The following is a 17,257-nucleotide window of genomic DNA, read 5'->3' as shown; positions in this document are numbered from 1 at the left end:
TGCCGGGCGGTGGTGGCACATGCCTTTAATCCCAGCACTTGGGAGGCAGAGGCAGGCAGATTTCTGAGTTTGAGGCCAGCCTGGTCTACAAAGTGAGTTCCATGACAGCCAGGGCTATACAGAGAAACCCTGCTTTGGAGCCCCCCTCCCCAAAAAAGAGAGAATCAAAGAAAATAAAAACTAGTAGTACACCTGCATCAAAAACCTCAATCCCTTAGAGCCATGTGGTCTCTAATTCTTAACATTAAACCTGATCTCAAGTTCTTTCACAAAACTGGGTTTCTTTAGCAAAAGTAACTAATGTGAAGCCATGTAAGACATTCCTTATTCTACTTATGAGACTATGCATTTATTTACCTCTAGGAATACTAATATGCTTGCTTGAGTGGTACCAATCCAGCCATTATTTTTTTTTTTTTTTTCGAGACCGGGTTTCTGTGTGGCTCTGGTTGTCCTGGAACTGACTCTGTAGACCAGGCTGGCCTCGAACTCAGAAATCCACCTGCCTCTGCCTCCCAAGTGCTGGGATTAAAGGCATGCATCACCACTGTCCAGTGGAGAATGTATGGTTCTTGAGGCAAACTATTTCAGGATCACATCGTGAATTAGGGGCAGAGCTAGCCTTCAACTGTTAAACTGTTAAACTGTTAAACTGTTAGATCACCTCTGGCTATACATGTATTTCTTTTCCAAAATTTGAAAATCTGCAAGCTCTGGAAATCTAGCATTAATTTTTAGATAATTACTTATGGAATTTTATTAGAAAATGCTTAAATGTATGTGGATAGTTCTGGGTTTAGATGACTATGTCTATATAAACTCAATTGAGATAATCCCTCTATCAGATAACCTGTGGGCAAGTCTGTGTGGACATTTTCTTGATTAGGGATTTATGTGGGAGGCTCCATACCCCTTGTATGCAGTGCCACTCCTGGGAAGGTTTAAGAAGGGTGGATGAACATGAGCCTGAGGAACAAGCTAGTAAGCAGCATTCCTTCTTGGTATCTGCTTCAGCTCCTGCCTTGGCTTTTTCTCATGATGGCCTGTGTAACCTGTAAACCAAATAAAGACTTTCTACTGAAAGTTTCTTTGGGTCACGGTGTTTTACTGCAACAATAGAAACCTAAGACAAGTATTTAGCTCTTGCCTAGTGTTGCTGTCATTCCAACCCAAGCAGCTTCACTCTAGAGTTAGTGAAAAGGCTTTATTGCTCAAAAGAGCTTAGCATATAGTTCCAGGTACAGAGGAAATATGTAACGTGAGTAACTTGATTATTACATTTAAATATTAAAATGTAAGTCTTTATAAAACTCTCCTTTGAGCCCTGATTGAAACTACCACCTCTGAGCGTATATGTGCAGGAATGCTTTCCTCTGTACCATATAGACTAGTGGATGGGCTCCAAAAATTAACCTCTAGAGGTTAATTGAGAAGGTGGCAGTTTGTGCTTTTACTCATAATCAAATTTCTTTTTATTAAAATAAGATTCTCAGTTTTCTCCATGGAGTTGAATAGGGGAACAGAGTTTTGGTGTCTTGACAACCATGGTCCCTTGCAATTTGAAGTCATAGTCCCCCACAGAAAGGGCAGCCCTGCTTCTGTGAATGGGGGATGATTAGCTGCAAGGCAGAGAGAAGAGTGAGTTTTTTTTTTTTTCCCTCCACGGGCTCCTTTCCAAATTCAGTTTTCCATCAGGGCCGAGGTCAGAGCTGAGTTTGCAGTTTTCCTCCGTACCTGTGAGAATACCCAAGGAGATAGAGAAGAGGCATTAAAGAGTTGGGGGCAGGGGAAGCTGGGGAAGGAAGCCAGAAAGCAATGAGCTTATGTGAGTCAAAGTGCGTGTGAGAGCTCCCCTGTGGAACTGAGACTTGTGTGATCCCATCTGTGGCTGCAGAGGCTGACTATACACATAAGATGGAGCAAGATTTTTGTGTGCCCTAGCGCTTTTGAATATTAAACTATTATGATAAAATAGTAGCAGTAAGTAAAGGTGTAGTTAGAGACAACGAATTATGTCTGGAAAAAAATTAAACCAACTTGAAATTTATCATACTTCTGAACCAAGTTTTTTTTTTTTCCCTTCCTTGCTCATTTTAAAGATAGTGGTTGGAAATGATGAGGATTTTGAAGTCCCATGGAAATTAGGTACTAGGCATGGTGGCTCATGCCTGTAATCCTAGCATTGAGCAGGTAGAGCAGGAGAATTGTTATGAGTTAGAGGCCAGCCTAGTTTACATATTGAGTTCTAGGCCAGCTAGGATTAAATAGTGTCCCAAATAGAAAAAAATGAAACAAAAAGGATGTTTGTATATTCATTCAGTGGCTCCCGGACCACAACTCTTATTGGATTTTCTCCCAGGTCCTGAGGAAAACTGCAGTGGTTTGCCTTTTCCATAAGAAGTAGAGAAACATCTAACTGTACTTTTTAACCTGGAGAAATTGCTCACATAAGCAAAATATGCTTCTGTAAATTTATGTAAATTGTACAGGGGTGGGAGGTTTATTCTAATTTAGCTGATAACTCATTGGATTTTCATTAATTCTATGAAATCCATTCTAGCATTATGAATGCTAGAAATGTATTCTAGCATTAACTGAGGTGTGAATATTGAACAGAGTGTCATCTTTCCAATGTCATTAAAATATTGGCAGTCTTTTAAAAATCGGTACACATCTTTGCAGCCAGCAATTGTGTTGCAACTAGAAGATGGTTGGAGGTGTGTATTAGGAATATTGGAACCTTCTCTTTTTCTTATTTTGTATTAATCATTTTTTTAAACTCATAGATACAACCAATTGTAGTGGCTCATACCTGTAATTCTAGGACTTGCAAGGCTATGAGTTTGAGGACAGCCAGGGTTTGAATATGAAGTTATATTTCCTTAACATGGCCTCTTATTCTCTAGGAGACATCTTCAGGGTTTCGTTTGAAGGGAATCCAGCAGAGAGGGTACCGGGCTTCTTAAATGCTTACCTTGGAAAATCACAAGAAGCCATCCCTGCCACTTATGTTGATCAAATAAAGTGAGGAAGCGAGCATCACTTGAAACTGGGCAAATGGACTTTTTTAGTTCCATAGGAAGCATAGCCAAGTTAGTTTGCAGGGGAACATGTGGGATGGAAGGAAGGCCAACAATTGATTACATATTCCATTTATATTCTTGTTGCACACTCCAAAGATGTAGGACCAATCTGAAAAAAAAAAAAACAACCTAGTAACAGTAATTTCAGCCACCTTTCTCCTATACACTTGGCATTCTCTTATACACTTCTTTATATAGTGAAGCTCTTCCAGGGAGACATTTGAGGAGAAATGTTGAAGCCAAGGTTTGGGAAATGGTTGATATGAAATGGTTTTTGTTGAATTTGGAAGAGAATGGTGCACAGCATCTATCTAGTACTTGTTATTAGTCATCCTTAATCCTATGATTTTTCTTTTTAAACAGCTGCTGCCATCATGAGCAAAGTAAATCTTTCCGTGGATCCTTGTGAGAATTTTTTCCGGTTTGCTTGTGATGGCTGGATAAGCAGTAACCCTATTCCCGAAGATATGCCAAGCTATGGGGTTTATCCTTGGCTGAGACACAATGTTGACCTCAAGTTGAAGGGTAAGTTTCTACGAGAGTTTGGTGGTACTCTTTCCAGAATACTGTTTGACAAGAAAATTAATTCAGTGTTTGACTTTGGACTATCCTTTTTAAAACTATACTAAATTCATGTCCAAAATTCATTTTAATAGAAGATACTTTTCTGAATTTCAGTTTCCCCAATTTCCTTAACACAAGCCTGTTGTTGTAGGTTGTTAGTTTTTTGCTTGATAATGCAATGACAAATTCTATTGTAGAATAAATAGCACTTGATAGAGTTTGGGAGCACAAAGATAGTTAATGACTGGTATGCTACATCAAGAAACTTATTTGTCTGTTATGTTCAAGGTCACCCTCATTTCTTTTTTATTGTCTTCTGGATTTTTATGGCTTACAGAATGTATTTAACACCTCATCATTTTTTGACATCATTTTGAGAACTCTGAATGACCCATGGTTGTCATACTGTTCCTGTTAACATCCAAATTTTTGGGACACTCACCTTTCTCCCATGACCTTCAGAGCAATGAAGAACTCACATACACACAGATACTCCCATGTGCACATACACATTTTCATTTGTGCTTGTGAACCCTGCCAAAAGTTGGAAATGTCTGTTGCTGAACAAGACTGTGTTTGCATTGAGTCTCATTTTTATGTTAACTTGTTTGAGCAAGCTCTTTCAGGAGGAAACTAGGAAGATTTCAAAACTAGATAAGGGAATTGTTATTAGAAGATAAAAATATTTTTCCTCTTTCTTGACAACTGTGAAGTATGTCCTGTAACTTGCATTCAGTAACACAAAGAATCTTGGGGAAGTGAGAAGAATTATATTTCTTTCTTTCCCATGTCTATTTTTCCAAGATTTTTAAGTGGATGGATATTAAATCTATACCAACTTATATATTATATACAATGTGAAATCATTAGCCAAATCAATAGAGACCTATTTTTTAAAAATATATATCTGTTGAGATTTATTTATTTATTTTATGTATACATACACTGTCGTCTTCAGAGTATCAGATCTCATTACAGATGGTTGTGAGCCATCATGTGGTTGCTGGGAATTGAACTCAGGCCCTCTGGAAGAGCAGTCAGTGCTCTTAATGACTGAGCCATCTCTCCAGACCCCCTAGAGACCTGTGTATTTTCACAAATAAATATATATCACATAAGTTTACATTTTTATTAGGAGGCTAAAATTTAGCCTTGATAAATTATCAATGATAGTTTTTAAGAATGTTAGGGACTTTCTGTAACCTGACAAGATTTCTGTGCTGTGTGGCCATAAATAACACCTTGAGCAGTGAATTTGTAAACTAATACTTATTTCTCTGTAAGATATTTTTTAAAAAATGATTTCTTTCTTATATGTATATGGGTGTTTTTGCCTGCATGTATGTATGTCCACATTGCTTTCCTGGTGTCTGCAGAGGTCAGAAGGCATTTAACTCTCTAGAACTTGAGATAAGGATGCTTGTGGGCCACCTTGTGGGTGCTGGGAATCAAACCTAGGTCCTCTGCAAGAGGAATGAGTGTTTTTTTTTTTGTTTTGTTTTGTTTTGTTTTTTCAAGACAGGGTTTCTCTGTGTAGCTCTGGCTGTCCCGGAACTCACTTTGTAGACCAGGCTGGCCTCGAACTCAGAAATCCGCCTGCCTCTGACTCCCAAGTGCTGGGATTAAAGGCATGCGCCACCACACCCGGCTGGAATACGTGTTCTTAATCACCACTCATCTCTCCAGCCTCTCTCTGTGAGATATTGATTTATTCTGGTCCTTTATCTGTCATCATGGGCTATTTTCTATTCTCCTTTTCTGGACTTTCTTTCTTGGCAGACAGATGAGTATACACTTGTATGCACATGCTCATACATGCAGGACTACTACTGAATAAGGAAAATATGAGAATTCTTGATAGTTTTCTTTTTATGTTAGTTATAACAAAAGATTCATAGCATTAGGTTATGAAGTAGTTATAATAATTTAAAGAAACTTGGTTGTGGTGTCTTAATATAAAAATTATAGTCTGTGTTGATATGATTTATTTGAGGAGAATACTGTCAATGAGCTGCATCAGAATTCTTAGAAATCACTGAGCATAGTATAGTTACTATGTTCATTTTTCTTTTTTTCATTTTTATTGGTTATTTTATTTATTGACATTTAAAATGCTATCCCTCTTCCCAGTTTCCCATCCACAAATCCCCCATTCCCTCCCCTGCCTCTGCGAAGGTGCTCCCTCACCTGCCCACCCCCTCCTGCCTCAGTGCCCTAGCATTCCCCTACACCAGGTCATCAAGCCTCCACACAGGACCAAGGGGCTCCCCTCTCAGTGATGCCTAATGAGGCAGTTCTCTGCTCCATATTCAGCTGAAGCCATGGGTTCCTCACATGTGTACTCTTTGGTTGGTGGTTTAGTCCCTGGGATCTTTGGGGGGAGGGGTCTGGTTAGTTGATATTGTTATTCTTCCTATGGGGTTGCAAACCCCTTCATCTCCTTCAGTCCTTGCCCTAACTCCTCCATTGGGTTCCCCCACCCCTCAGTCCGATGTTCAGCTGGGTGCATCCAAGCCTGTATTGGTCAAGCTCCGGCACACCCTCTCAGGAGACAGCTATATCAGACACCTGTAAGCAAGCTCTTCTTGGCATCCACAATAGTTTCTGGGTTTGGTGTCTGCAGCTGGGATGGATTCCTAGGTGGGGCAGTCTCTGGGTGGCCTTTCCTTCAGTCTCTGCTCTACTCTTTGTCTCTGCACTTCCTTTTGATAGGAGGAATTCTAGATTAATATTTTTGAGGTGGCTGGGTGGCTCCATCTATCAACCGGGGACTGTGCCTATCCACTGGATATGGTCTCTATAGGTTCTGTCTCCCCTTTGTTGGGTATTTCAGCTGAAGTCCAGTGTTGTGTCCTGGGAACATCTTGGGTCCCTGGCATCTGGGACTTCTAGTGGCTACCCCCAGTTCTCCCTCTCCCACTGCTACACACCTCCATTCAAATTCCTGACCCTCTATAATTCTCCTCCATCTCCTCCAGTATCTGAACCATCCCCCCTTTTCCTCCTCCTCTTCTCTCTTTCCCAGACCCCCCCCCACTTCCTGAGATTATTTTCTTCCCCCTTCTGAGTAGGATTGTAGCATCTACACTTTGGTGTGGTCTTTCTTCTTGGGTTTCATATGGTCTGTGAGTCTATGCTCATATTTCTTAAAAACTGAAAAATTTGATTTTTTTCCTCATGTGGAGTTTGTGCTTATGTGTTTGTATGTGTCTGTGGATGTGTGTGTGTGTGTGTGTGTGTGTGTCTGTCTGTCTGTCTGTCTGTCTGTGTATGTAGGAACAAAGTTGGTGACAATAGGAGTCTTATTTGGTCATTTGGCCCCTTATTCATTGAGGCAAGCTCTCTCAATTGGACTCAGAGCTTGCCAGGCTAGCTAGTTTGATATACTGAGGATATTCTGACCTTTTAAGGGCTAGAATTACAAGAGAACTGCCATGCTCACTGGGTATTTATGTGAGTTCTGGGCATCTGAACCCCTGTCCTTATGCTGGTCACATGCTTTAATTACTGAGCTATCTCCTCAATTCCAAATCTTGTTTTTATTTAGCTGAATTAAAAAAAAAAAACTAGAAAGTTGCTCATAACTCTACCTTTAGACAGAAATGAGCCCACATGCAAAACTTCTTATGCATACTCATATTTAAAAAAATACCCAATATCATGCATGTGAATAGAACTTGTTTTTAACAAACAAGATATGAATAACATCGGTAGATAACATAGCAGTAAATAGCCTTGTGTGCTCTATGTCCTTATCTAACTGTATCCTTAGACTAAATCCCTGGAAATGGAATTGTTGGATTGAAAGAATATTTACAATTCAGTTTTGACTTATATACCCAAAGTAACCTTTGGAAGGTTTACTTGTAGGTTTTTATATTTTCTTGATGTTTGAAATAACTTTTCTATCTCTTCTGTCTGTTTCTCTGTCTTCTGTCTCTTGCTGTCTCTTTGTCTCTCTGTCTCTGTGTCTCTTTCTGTCTCTCTCTTTGTGTGTGTGTGTGATGTAAAGCAGAGGTCAGCAAACTGTAGCCAATGAGCCATATGCATCATACCTCCTGTTTTTGTAAATACAGTTTTACTGGCGCTTTAACCACCTTTCCTCAGATACAAATCGTCAATGGCTGCCTTTGTGCAGCGGTGGTAAAAAGGAGCAGTTGCTAGAGAAACCATATGGCCAGCACAGCCTGAGATATTTACTCTCTGATATTCATGGATGAAGACTGACAGCTCTTGATAACAAAAGTATGCTTTGCTATAGTTACACTAGATCTGATTAGACTTGTCAAAGATTTTAGGTAGCTTCTATGAAACTCTTTTATATTGTTAATCATAGAGTTAAGAGAGGTTTTAATATTTTCCTCCCTCCCTCCCTTGGTTAGAATCCCCAGAATGGTGTTAAGTAAAAGCAGCGATAATAGATATATACATTTTATTAATTTCTACCTTGAGTAGTAATGGGATCTAGTTTGTGTCCCCTGACATGTGTGAATATATATAATTATGTTAGTATTTCTTATTGTTTACTGGTATACAAAGGGCATGCATCAGGAAAATGACTTTTTGTTGTTTAACAGAGTGTCTTTTGCCTTCTTTAGATTTCCTCATACTGAACTAAACTTATAATTTTGAAATAAAACTTACCTAAGAATGCTTTGTTTGTAAGGCATGACTAGGATCCAATCAGTATTTTGTTTCATGCATTTCTATCTATGCTTATGATTTATATGTTTCTGTGCCTTTTGTGTGGTAGTTTTGTCTGATTTCAGTCACAAAGATTGTTTTTGGCCTTGTAAAACACAGTAGCAGGCTTTTTGTATATTTTTAAATTTTGGAAAGGACGATTCAAAGCCCTCCTGTGTCAAGGATTATAATTGCCAAATGTATCAAGTGATCATGGAACGCTTGTTTCAAGTATTGCAAGTCATGTTCTTCATTGAAAGCCACTCAAGAGTATGGGGTTTTGAGGCCTGGAGGGCAGTGTTTGCATCCTGGTTTCTTCTCTTTTGCCATCTGTGTCACCTTGGGACAATGACTGATCTCTTTTTAACTCAGTTTTCTCATCTTTAAAATGGAATAAAAACACCAGCATAGAGGATTTAGTAAGGACTGAAAAAAGTGATGATAAAAATTATCCACTTCAGCTCCCGGTTCACGGCAAGCTCTCAACAAATATTTGTGTTTTGCATCTCTGATTTATTTCAAAGGCAGTCTAAGGTTCACGAAGTAATATCTACCAAATGTTGTAAGTTTTGTGCTGGCCTTATCCTTTATAAATATCATGTGCTTTTGAAAATGTTGAATACTGTCAAGGTATTTTTCCTCATCTTTGATAAAAAGAATGCCCAAAAATAAAGCCCAATACCGCCAGCCAAAAGAATACCATTTTCTTATGGCTGAGAGAGAACACACGGATTCGGCTGTCCAATTTGTGAAATAAAATGAATCTGACAGACCTAGCTGATGAAAAATTGCCCTCTATTGAAGGCAGCAAATAGGTTTTGTGAAGTTTTACCTTAAATGATATATATGACTTGGATTTCTACTTAGAAAATAAGTTTATTTCTTGCTGTCTCCAAGAAGCAAGATTGTTTTGTGGAGGAGAAAAAAAAATGTACTGATGTGGTTACTAAAATTTCCTTACTTTAACCCTTCCTGGTCTGACATCATGTGACCATAAAGATGGAATGGCATGTATCGTTTGTGATTGAGCGGACAGAGATTGAGCTAAGGAGCATCTCTAAATCACCAGGCACTGAGTGAGCGAGATCACTTGTGTCAGTCAGAAGATAGATGACTCAAGGTTGGAGCAGATCATTTTTCTTATGAGATAGCTATTTTGGCCAATCTTTTGTGAAGAAATACAGTGTATTATTTTCAAACACTGTAGCAGAACAGCGAGATGAAATGGAGACTACGTGTGCATGCTAAGATGAAAGTGATTGTGACTGTAGTGTAGGCCAATTATTTATCTGCAAAAATCTCTGGCCTTTATAATCTTGCTTTTCCCATATATGATCCTAGCCAAGTAATCTTTTATAGGTAATAGAAACTGCGGAGCTTCAGCTAAGCCTCCTCACGAGAAGGTTCAGATTGTTGGAGACATGGTGGTGAAACATATCATTTTCCTCACACCATGCAGTATAGAATAATGAGGTTATCTACTTGAGCCTTGGCTTCACTAGGTTTGGAGAGAGAAGTGACACCAGGCTGGTGAAAGTTGGAATGGGATGAGGAACTATTAAGAATCAACCATCTATTGTGTGGCACTGTTTTTTTTTTTTCTTTTATCTTCCTACCCCCTTTCTTTCTTTTGAGACTATGTCTCATTCTGTAGCCCAGGTTCTTCTGTAGACTGGGCCTCACTGTATAGTCCAGGCTGGACTTAGATACGGCAAGTTTATTCTTAGGGAAGACTCAGCCCTAATTATTTTGAGTGAGTCATCTGGACAAACTGGGTATACATGTTCAGAGAAGATTACATCTTTTTTTTTTAGCCCATATTGGCTCTTTTAGATGTAGCCACATAGGAAACCACAAACTGCCTACTTATTCACTCTGTTGTCTTACTGCAGTGAAATTCTAAATGAATTAATTTTATTTAAAAGGTCATTTTTGTCTTCTACTTTTTCTTATTCTTTCCCCATTTGCATTTTTGGTGTATAATGTGTTAGGGGAAAACTTTTCTAAAAATTTCAGAGTTGCTTAAGATACAGAAATTAATTTCTTTCTGATGACTGCAAACATACGAATGTATCTCTAGGATGCTTTCCTTTTCTAAGCAGGGAGATGACCCGAGGAGGTCATTAGGATGGTTACTGGGGGCAAACACTGCTGCTCTTTTGTTAGCTGTGGCAGTCTGCACCTTTGGTTTTCTCCTTATGTATCTCTTTCCATCCCTAGTGTATGCCTTTCTTGTTCTGGGTCGTGGGGCAGGCTGGCCCCTGGCCCTAGAATAGGAAGAAAGAAAGACCAGCAAACAGTTAAGAGTGTTAAAAACATTTTATCCCTGAGAACAGCAGGTAGGGAAATAATCTCTTTACTTTCCCTTAAGTATTTAGTTTTAGATACAATCTATTCCCCTGTAGTATTTTTTAGTTAATTCATTTTTTTAACTTATCCACTTTACATCCCACTCACTGCCCTCCTCCCAGTCACCCCCTTCCACAATCCTTCCTGCATTTCCCCTTCCCCTTTTCCTCTGAGTGGGTGGGGCTCCCTGGATATCCCCCAACCCTGGCACTTCAAGTCTCTGTAAGGCTAGGTGCTTCCTCTCCCACGGAGGCCAGACAAGACAGCCCAGCCAGAAGAACATATCCCACGTACTGGCAACAGCTTTTGGGATAGCCCCAACTCCAGTTGTCCAGGGCTACTCTTCTGCCATTAGTAGCTCACATAAATACACATAAATTGGATATTCTCGATAGGAAGCAGCACTGCATTTATTCTGAAAGGTTTGCTATTAATTTTCTGGAAACGACATGGACTCCAAATATTGAAATGCATAGTACTTTGGCTGTGGTAGTACACAATACATCAATAATGCCTGGGACAGGAATGAAATATGGAGAAAATGCCCTGCTATGTCTGGAAATCTTTCAAGTAGGCTCTCTAGCATGACTGTCTCAGTAGAACTTTTGCTGGATGTCGTAACTGATTCGATGATGTTCCTTTTGTTTGTCCTTTCAATTAAACCAATCCAGTTGATACTGCTGTGTGTTTTCAAGATTCCCGATTTGATGGAGTTTTACTATCTATCTAGTACTCTTATATACCTTCCACGTGCTATTTATTCTTTTACCTTTCTACTGTATACTTAATAAACTCAAACATTCAGAACTGAAAGTATGGCTATTGTAGGTCTCTCTTTGTGTGGAAGAATTGCAACAACTGATCTGTGTACTAAGACTAGCTACTGAACATTCACTTTTTCCCTGACATGAACTGATTTACAAAGAGCAGAAATTCCAACTCCAAGTGGCTTAAGAAGAAAATGTATTGGCTCATCATTCATTCATTCATTCATTCATTCACTTTGCATTCTGATTGCAGCCCCTTTCCCTCTTCCCAGTCTCTCCTCACACAGCTCCTCCCTCAAACCTCTCCCTTCTAAGAAAGGGAAGAAAAGTACCTGGGACAACCCACCCTGGCACGTCAAGTCACTGCAGGACTAGGTATGTCCTCTCCCACTGAGGCAGGAGAAGACAGTCTAGTTAGGGGAGCAGGATCCATAGGCTGGCAACAGACTCGAAGTAAGCCCCTGCTCTAGTTGTTGAGGGAGCAGCATGAAGACTGCGCTGCACATCGGCTACATATGTGCAGGGGTCCTAGGTCCAGCCTGTGTATGCTCTTTGATTGATGGTTTAGTTTCTGAGAGCCCCAAGTGTGCAGGTTAGTTGACTCTGTTGGTCTTCTTGTGGAGTCCCTGTCCCCTCCAAGTTTCTTTCTCTTTCTTTCTTTCTTTCTTTCTTTCTTTCTTTCTTTCTTTCTTTCTTTCTTTCTTTCTTTCTTTCTTTCTTTCTTTNTCTTTCTTTCTTTCTTTCTTTCTTTCTTTCTTTCTTTCTTTCTTTCTTTCTTTCTTTCTTTCTTTCTTTCTTTCTTTTTTTTTTTTTTTGGTTTTTCGAGACAGGGTTTCTCTGTATAGCCCTGGCTGTCCTGGAACTCACTTTGTAGACCAAGCTGGCCTCAAACTCAGAAATCCATCTGCCTCTGCCTCCCGAGTGCTGGGATTAAAGGCATGTACCACCACGCCCCGGCTCCCCTCCAAGTTTCTTAATCCTTCCCCCAACTCTTTCTCAAGAGCTCCATCTAATGTTTGGCTGTGAGTCTCTGTACCTGTTTTGGTTAGCTATTGGGTGGAACCTCTCAGGGAACAGTTTTGCTAGCTCCTGTCTGTGAATCCAGGTTGACTGATACAAACATAGCCTGAGGCTCCAAGGTAGTTGAAGGAAGAAGGCAGGCCAGCGATATGTCTGTGTAGATATTCTGAGGAGCTTAGTACATTGCACACCTCCTCCCCCAAATTGGCAGGAATTGCCACTGCATTCATTTATGTCAGAGTTTTAGACTCCAGGTAACAGTCGATTTAACAGCTGAACTATGTCATTAAAGGGAAGTTACCTTTTCTCTCTATTCTGAATATTTTGTTGTGCGGAAAGATCAAACTTTCCACGAGGGTAACTTAAGGGGATATTTAATCACTGTACTTCTTTATCTCCTATGCTAACATAACTAACCTGTGGATAGTGTAAATATGAAAGTATAGAAGAATTAAAATACAATCACAAAAGTAACCAAAAAATCTGTTGGTATTAGAACAATCTTACAGCCCAACAAACTTAGAAGCACAACATAATATATAACAGAGTAGAGATGCTTAGAAAACATTTGTTGAAGAAAGGAGAGAAGAAATGTTCCTTTGTGTGCAGCTGGATGCAGTAGTGGTCATGGATGGCTCAGTGGGGACAAGTGGAGATGTTCTTTACTTTTTCTTTCTGTTCCTGGGGCCTTGGACACAGGTCCAGAAGAGTCCTGAGATGCAACTGGAGTTTGCTCACAATAGGATTGGAAGAGAAAATGTCTATTACTGTTCATTTAATTTCTTGACCTTCTGGAGGCAGGACTGGAAGGAACACAGGCTGCTAGACAGACATAGGCCTTTCCAAGACTCCTTTGTAGTATACTACAAGACTTACACAAGTTATTGATGAGTAAAATAAGAACTGACAATGTGAGGTTCAAGTGTGAGGCTCTGAAAGGAAGTGAGACTACTACTTGTAAACCATGTGAGCTTCAGGAAGCTGCTTCTCCGGGAACCTTAGTTACCTATTCGATGATCCTGTTGTTGAATTCAACAAGATGCATGGAAATTCTTTTGCATAGGATTGAGTAATTGGAGTCTATGATTATTGTTAGTTTCATAAGGATTAAAAGGACGTTTTAACACGTGGTGAACACTGAAGAAATAAAGGTACCTTTTATTGATTCTGCCATTTTAACACTATTGAAATGGAATACCGTAGTCTACAATTTCTTCAAAGTCTCTACATGAGGAGAATGGTCCTGAGAGAGGCAAGTCTGAGAGTAAACATGACAAATTAGACTATCTTGGTCTGCTTTGTGATATTATAAGAGTATATTACAGATATGGTAATTTATAAAGAGTACAAACTTATTTAATTCATGCTTCTCCAGGCTGACAGAGGATGATACTGGCCTCTGGTGAAGGTCTTCATTCTGTGTCATAACACAGAGAGTGGGCAAGCAAGCACATAAAGCAGGGGGCAGAGGGAGTGACCTGGTCCCCAAAATGATACCATTAATTGACTTAAAATCCTTATGGCTTAATCACCTTTTTTTAATTAATTAATTTATTTATATTTTATTTTTTTGGTTTTTCGAGACAGGGTTTCTCTGTGTAGCCCTGGCTGTCCTGGAACTCACTGTGTAGACCAGGCTGGCCTCTAACTCAGAAATCGACCTGCCTCTGCCTCCCGAGTGCTGGGATTAAAGGCGTGCACCACCAACACCCGGCTTAATCACCTTTTAAAAGGTCCCACCTTGAGATTGGGATATAGGTTATTGGTAGATTACTTGCCTCACCTGTTCTAGGTCCTCTCTAGGTGCTGTTGACATTTTTCCCATCAATTTTTCTTCTTTCTCTTTTCTCCCTTCATCTCTGCTAGAACACAGCAGTGTTTGTGACTTTCATTTGTGCTTATTTTCCTGTGTTATTACAGATGTTGCATGTAGATAGATAATGGTATCTGCTTGTATCACCATTTCAAGTCATAGCAGCTGTACCAGAGCTCAGGTCTTGTCATTTGGTGAGTTACTGAAGTAGCTGTATATTGTGAATCACATGGTAAATCCAAAAAGGGTTTTCTTAACTGTATTTAGGAATACCTGGTTTCTTCTGCAAACCTATGTTTACACAGCTCTTTCAAAATGCCACTGTCTAGACTCTTGATAATGAGCACATTACTGGAAGTTAATGTGTGTTTCTGAGGATGTTTGGTGAAACTAGACAGTTGTGTTTAGAGGTTTGTGCCAATAGCAACTCGAACTCATGAAAGAATTTTTCAGGCCACAGAAGAAGTATATTTTCAGTTGAACTTACTAACTGCTACCACGTGGTGTTGAATCCAGGGATTAAAGACAAACTCTCAATTCTAGGTGATGTAGTTCTGCCATAAGAAATATTTATGAATTGTACTAATGATACAGAAGGCAATACACTAAATACAATGTATGCCCATAAATATAACAGTACACTATGTAAGGAAGGTCTAGCTTGTTCAGTCTTGAAAACACGGACCATTGGATGAGCTGAAGTCATGGGTTATGGTAGGGTAAAGGAATTATACATATGGAGGTGCTTGCAGCCAGATACTAAAGACAAAACCTGTAACTTTGTTAGAAAGAAAGGATAAGTAGGAAGAGATAACAGGAATGACGTGGGTGGATGATGCTGTTGGAATCTTCCCTCCCTCTCTCCCTCCTGCCCTCCCTCCCTCCCTCCTGCCCTCCCTTCTTTCTTTGTTTCTGGTTTGTTTTTAACTTGAGATGGAGAATGCTGAGGTTTCTGAGAAGTGGAACAACAGCCTCAATATTCTTTGCATAGGAATATTGATGGCAAAAAAAAAAAAAAAAGAGTGGGAGAGCAGACAAGGGGGTGTTTTGGTTGCATAAGTATTCTAACACATTATGAAAAGTTTCCTGTGAGCTTGAAAATTGAAGGAGGAAGGAAACATTTTCCTCTAGGAAATCATTGACTAAATTTAGGTTCTTTCAACTAAATACACGTTCTTTGGCATGGCTGATGACACAGGATATGTGTGTCCTGAGAAAGAAAGCTGTTCACTCCCACAATGCCACCCCTTCACCTGCCCACACCCAGGTCTTGTTTTCCATAGTTAGTGTGTACTGCTGAATTTTCCTTTACACTTCCACTGAAGAGTTGGCATACTTTTGAAAAACCACTTCCTGAAATGGGATGACTATTTGGCAGGTGTAGAAAACCCCTGGATGGCTTTGGTGGTAACATCTGGAAGGCATACTCATATGATCTTGGGTGGCTTTGATTGTTGAAGGTCCTCCAAGTAGCCACAGGTTTCTGCTGTTAGTTGGAACACGGAGTGAAAATGTAGGACTCTTAGTGAGAATTTCTAAGGGTATCCAGACGTTGTGGCAGAAGCAATGAACTCAGATTTTCTTGCTGTAGATCAGAAGGGGAACTTGTTACTTCTACATTGTTTCCCTTGGTTAAGGACAAGAGGAAGACATAAGAAATAGTAAAATGGTGATTGTATGTTCACAAGTGCATGGTGAAAACGAGTTGCAAATTTCCTAATTATATTCTGGAGTCCCCGAATAGCTGAATTATGGTCAGTTTTCATCTGTGACTGAAGGTGTAGCTAGGTCAAAGCATCTTTACAGTGTGAGAATCAATACCTTTCACAGGAAAAGGCCTACCAAGACCATGAACTTCATAGAGTTGATATCATTTAATAGTACCCTTACTTCTATTTTTTAAACTGTCTAAACTCTGTTGGAGATGGTTTTGTGAATTTTGTGATATGAGAACCCTTCAATGTGTCTAGTCTATTGGTATGCTTTGCTAGTTGACATGAAGAATGCCAAGAAACACTCCTGCTCATTTATTAATTTGTCTCCTCAACTTACATTTCCCTATATTTTGCCCAAGATCCTGGAATGATTTAAGGAGACAAAAGCCGCCCCTCCCCCCTCCCGAGCTACTCTTTGCATTGGATTCACACCAGTGAAAGTAATATTAAGATGTAAGATTCTGCTCTGCTAATTGACGTCAAAGGGATTGCTTTTATTCTGGAATCTCTGAGTTGAAGAAAAGAAACTGGCGGGTGAGAGGGGGACGTTGAAAGCTGCAAGCTGAGCCATTGCCAGAATGAAACATATCTCATGGGGATGTGTGGGAGGTTCTGGGTGAGGAAAAGAGGCAATTGTGGTTCCTGCCGAGGTCTGAAGGCTGCACAGCTCGCTGTGTTTTAGAATTTTCATAAAGCAGCTCTTGCCAGTAGCCTCATGCCTGGATCCTCATGGGGCCAAGTTTGTATTTCTGTCCTACAGACCTGGATGTGAAACCCAATATTCAGGAATTAAAACCTCTCTTCTCACGAAGAGGAGGAGGAGGAAGAGGAGGAGGTTCAAGTGTCCTTAAAGTGCATTTGGAGTCATATGGGACAGCGTTTGTATTTGTGTGTGTGGGTATTTGTGTGTCTGTCCTTACAGCTTTTGGATTTATTTCTCTCAGAATTAAAATATTGGTCCTTCTGAAGTTGTAACTTTTTAGCTGTGTACAGTATTGTAAGTTCTATTTATTTAACATAAATTAAGCCACTGAATGCACAAACACTGTGGTCTTCCATAGCCATCACAAAATTAATAGCATATTCCATTGAATCAAAAGTATTGGCAACTGTAACATGCAGCATTATTTATTATGTGCCAAGCAAGGTAAAGTAAACTATAATTCAATGTGTTCTTGCCCTTTGGGATTTCCCTATTATGTTCATAGACATTCCTTTTTTTTAAAGGTATTTGTTCTTTGTCCTTTTTTCCCCCCAAAGATT

At 39.7% G+C, this 17,257-nt stretch overlaps 1 protein-coding gene across 1 annotated transcript in view; it reads left to right on the top strand.

Annotated features, from left to right (window-relative positions):
• Phex (phosphate regulating endopeptidase homolog X-linked) overlaps positions 1-17,257 on the top strand; it is a 238,258-nt gene that overhangs the window by 8,577 nt on the left and 212,424 nt on the right. Inside the window, exon 3 of the mRNA XM_021152917.1 lies at positions 3,447-3,608. Within this exon, the coding sequence (XP_021008576.1) occupies positions 3,447-3,608 (162 nt within the window). The remainder of the gene's footprint in view (positions 1-3,446; positions 3,609-17,257) is intronic.

This window comes from Mus caroli, chromosome X, assembly GCF_900094665.2.
Source record: "Mus caroli chromosome X, CAROLI_EIJ_v1.1, whole genome shotgun sequence".
Taxonomy (NCBI): Eukaryota; Metazoa; Chordata; class Mammalia; order Rodentia; family Muridae; genus Mus; species Mus caroli.
Note: the sequence above shows the minus strand (reverse complement) of the source record. Positions and strands in the feature narration are given on the sequence as shown.